General features: G+C 34.7%; 1 protein-coding gene across 1 annotated transcript; it reads right to left on the bottom strand.

Annotated features, from left to right (window-relative positions):
- Nucleotides 1-266: 266 nt before the first annotated feature.
- On the bottom strand, nt 267-1,187 carry LOC143556918 (uncharacterized). Its single transcript, XM_077046130.1, has one exon. It carries the CDS (start codon nt 1,185-1,187, stop codon nt 267-269), a length of 921 nt encoding a protein of 306 aa, XP_076902245.1.
- Between the last annotated feature and the right edge of the window lie 471 nt (nt 1,188-1,658).

Here is a 1,658-nt window from a genome sequence, read left to right as displayed (position 1 = left end):
AGAGTCCATTGTTCCATACTTTCCACACAAAAGTTAAAAAGTAAAAACAAATAAAACTTCAACTACGTATATCAATATTACATCATATATATAGTCATGCTTTTTATAAGGTCATAAATTTTCATTGGTTACATAGAAATAACATGCATCCTCATAAAAAATTAAGGTTAGTATACAGAAACACAAATTAATAGTGAGATAACAAACTTTTGATATAATTTTTCTTTATTAACAGAAATTAAAATAAAAAATTTAAAAATAAAAAATTAGCTACGGTTCTTACACGCACGAATCAACAAAGAAGCCCTAACTTTTTGTTCTTCTTTCCCATCCAAATTCTTTTCTTGGAGCCACAATCTACTATCCAACCCATTTCTTGGTCTAAACAAGAAGATCCCAGCCCTTGATCTTGATTTTGTATTCGAATTCGAATCTGTATTCGACTGGAAGAACCAATCATGAACATCCCACATCAAATCCACAACCATTCCATCTAAAAACACGGTCTGATTACCACGAAAATTCCATCTTAATCTCTTCACATCAATCACATTCTTCTTGTCTATACAAACACACATACTCAAAGGTGTCTTGTTTGTTTTGTCATCAGCCACACATGTGATCAATATATCATGCCACATCCCCGTGTCGAAAAACTTTGCCCGGCTCGAATACTCAAAGTTTCCCAAAAATCTCTCATTGCGCGATACCAACGAGCATTTGGCAAAAGGGTAATCAAGAACACGCTTCCTTACCTCCAAATCATCAATACCACCAATTGAAATCAACTCAGAGTTGACCAAAACCGCCACAAAGTACCCTTTGACCGGCTCCGGTCCAACTTCATATATGGCTTTAGAAAGATCCCAAATGAGTTCAACTTTGAACTCAAAAGGCTCAAGCTTTTTGGACCCTTTAATCTTTCTCAAAGAAAAGGATTTAGAGGAATTGGAATGGTGGTCATTGATGTTGATTGTGAATGCATAGTCAATGTTGTGAGTTGACCATGTGAGGGTGATGAATATTAGGGTTTGTGTAGAGAGTTCCACTTTGTAAAGAACTGAAACTTCATCTTGGATTGAAGGGATTAAGGCTGGAGGCACATAAATGTTATTTGAATTCCCAGAACAATATGAATCTGAAACCTTGATTGCATGTTCATTGTAACAAGTTGCTAAATTTCTCATCTTTAACCTCATATATGCCCAAGGTATCTATCTATCTTATCTTCTTGGATGAGAGAGAACAAACACAAAGATATGTATTATATATATAAAGAGGATAACTGAATCTCCTTGCTATGAACAGAACATATGTATGTATAGATATACATATACATATATATGTGCGCATATATAGGATGGGATCATGGGTGGAAGGTTAAGAAAGTGTTATGTTTGTCATCTTTAGAAAGTAGGAAACTAAAAGGACAATGAATTAATGTCTTGTTGATACATATACCTCTGTGTGTGCGCGCGCATATATATGTATATATCTGTATGTATATAATTTTTTGAGAGAGAAGTAGAGGGGTTAATGGCCAGCACATCTGCATTAAATGAGGATTCCGTTTTGGTATTATACGCTCCACTCTTTTAATTGCAAGATTACTATTTCCATATCCAAAATGGCTAAGTTCAGAGTAAGACGGAATAGAC

Source organism: Bidens hawaiensis, unplaced genomic scaffold (assembly GCF_021521415.1).
Source record: "Bidens hawaiensis isolate Kalapana, Puna unplaced genomic scaffold, B.hawaiensis_p1.1 tig00018753_1, whole genome shotgun sequence".
Lineage (NCBI taxonomy): Eukaryota > Viridiplantae > Streptophyta > Magnoliopsida > Asterales > Asteraceae > Bidens > Bidens hawaiensis.
Note: the sequence above shows the minus strand (reverse complement) of the source record. Positions and strands in the feature narration are given on the sequence as shown.

Bases quoted from the DNA above. Each gene is read 5' to 3' on its own strand.
- LOC143556918 (XM_077046130.1), bottom strand. From the start codon at position 1,187: ATGAGAAATTTAGCAACTTGTTACAATGAACATGCAATCAAGGTTTCA.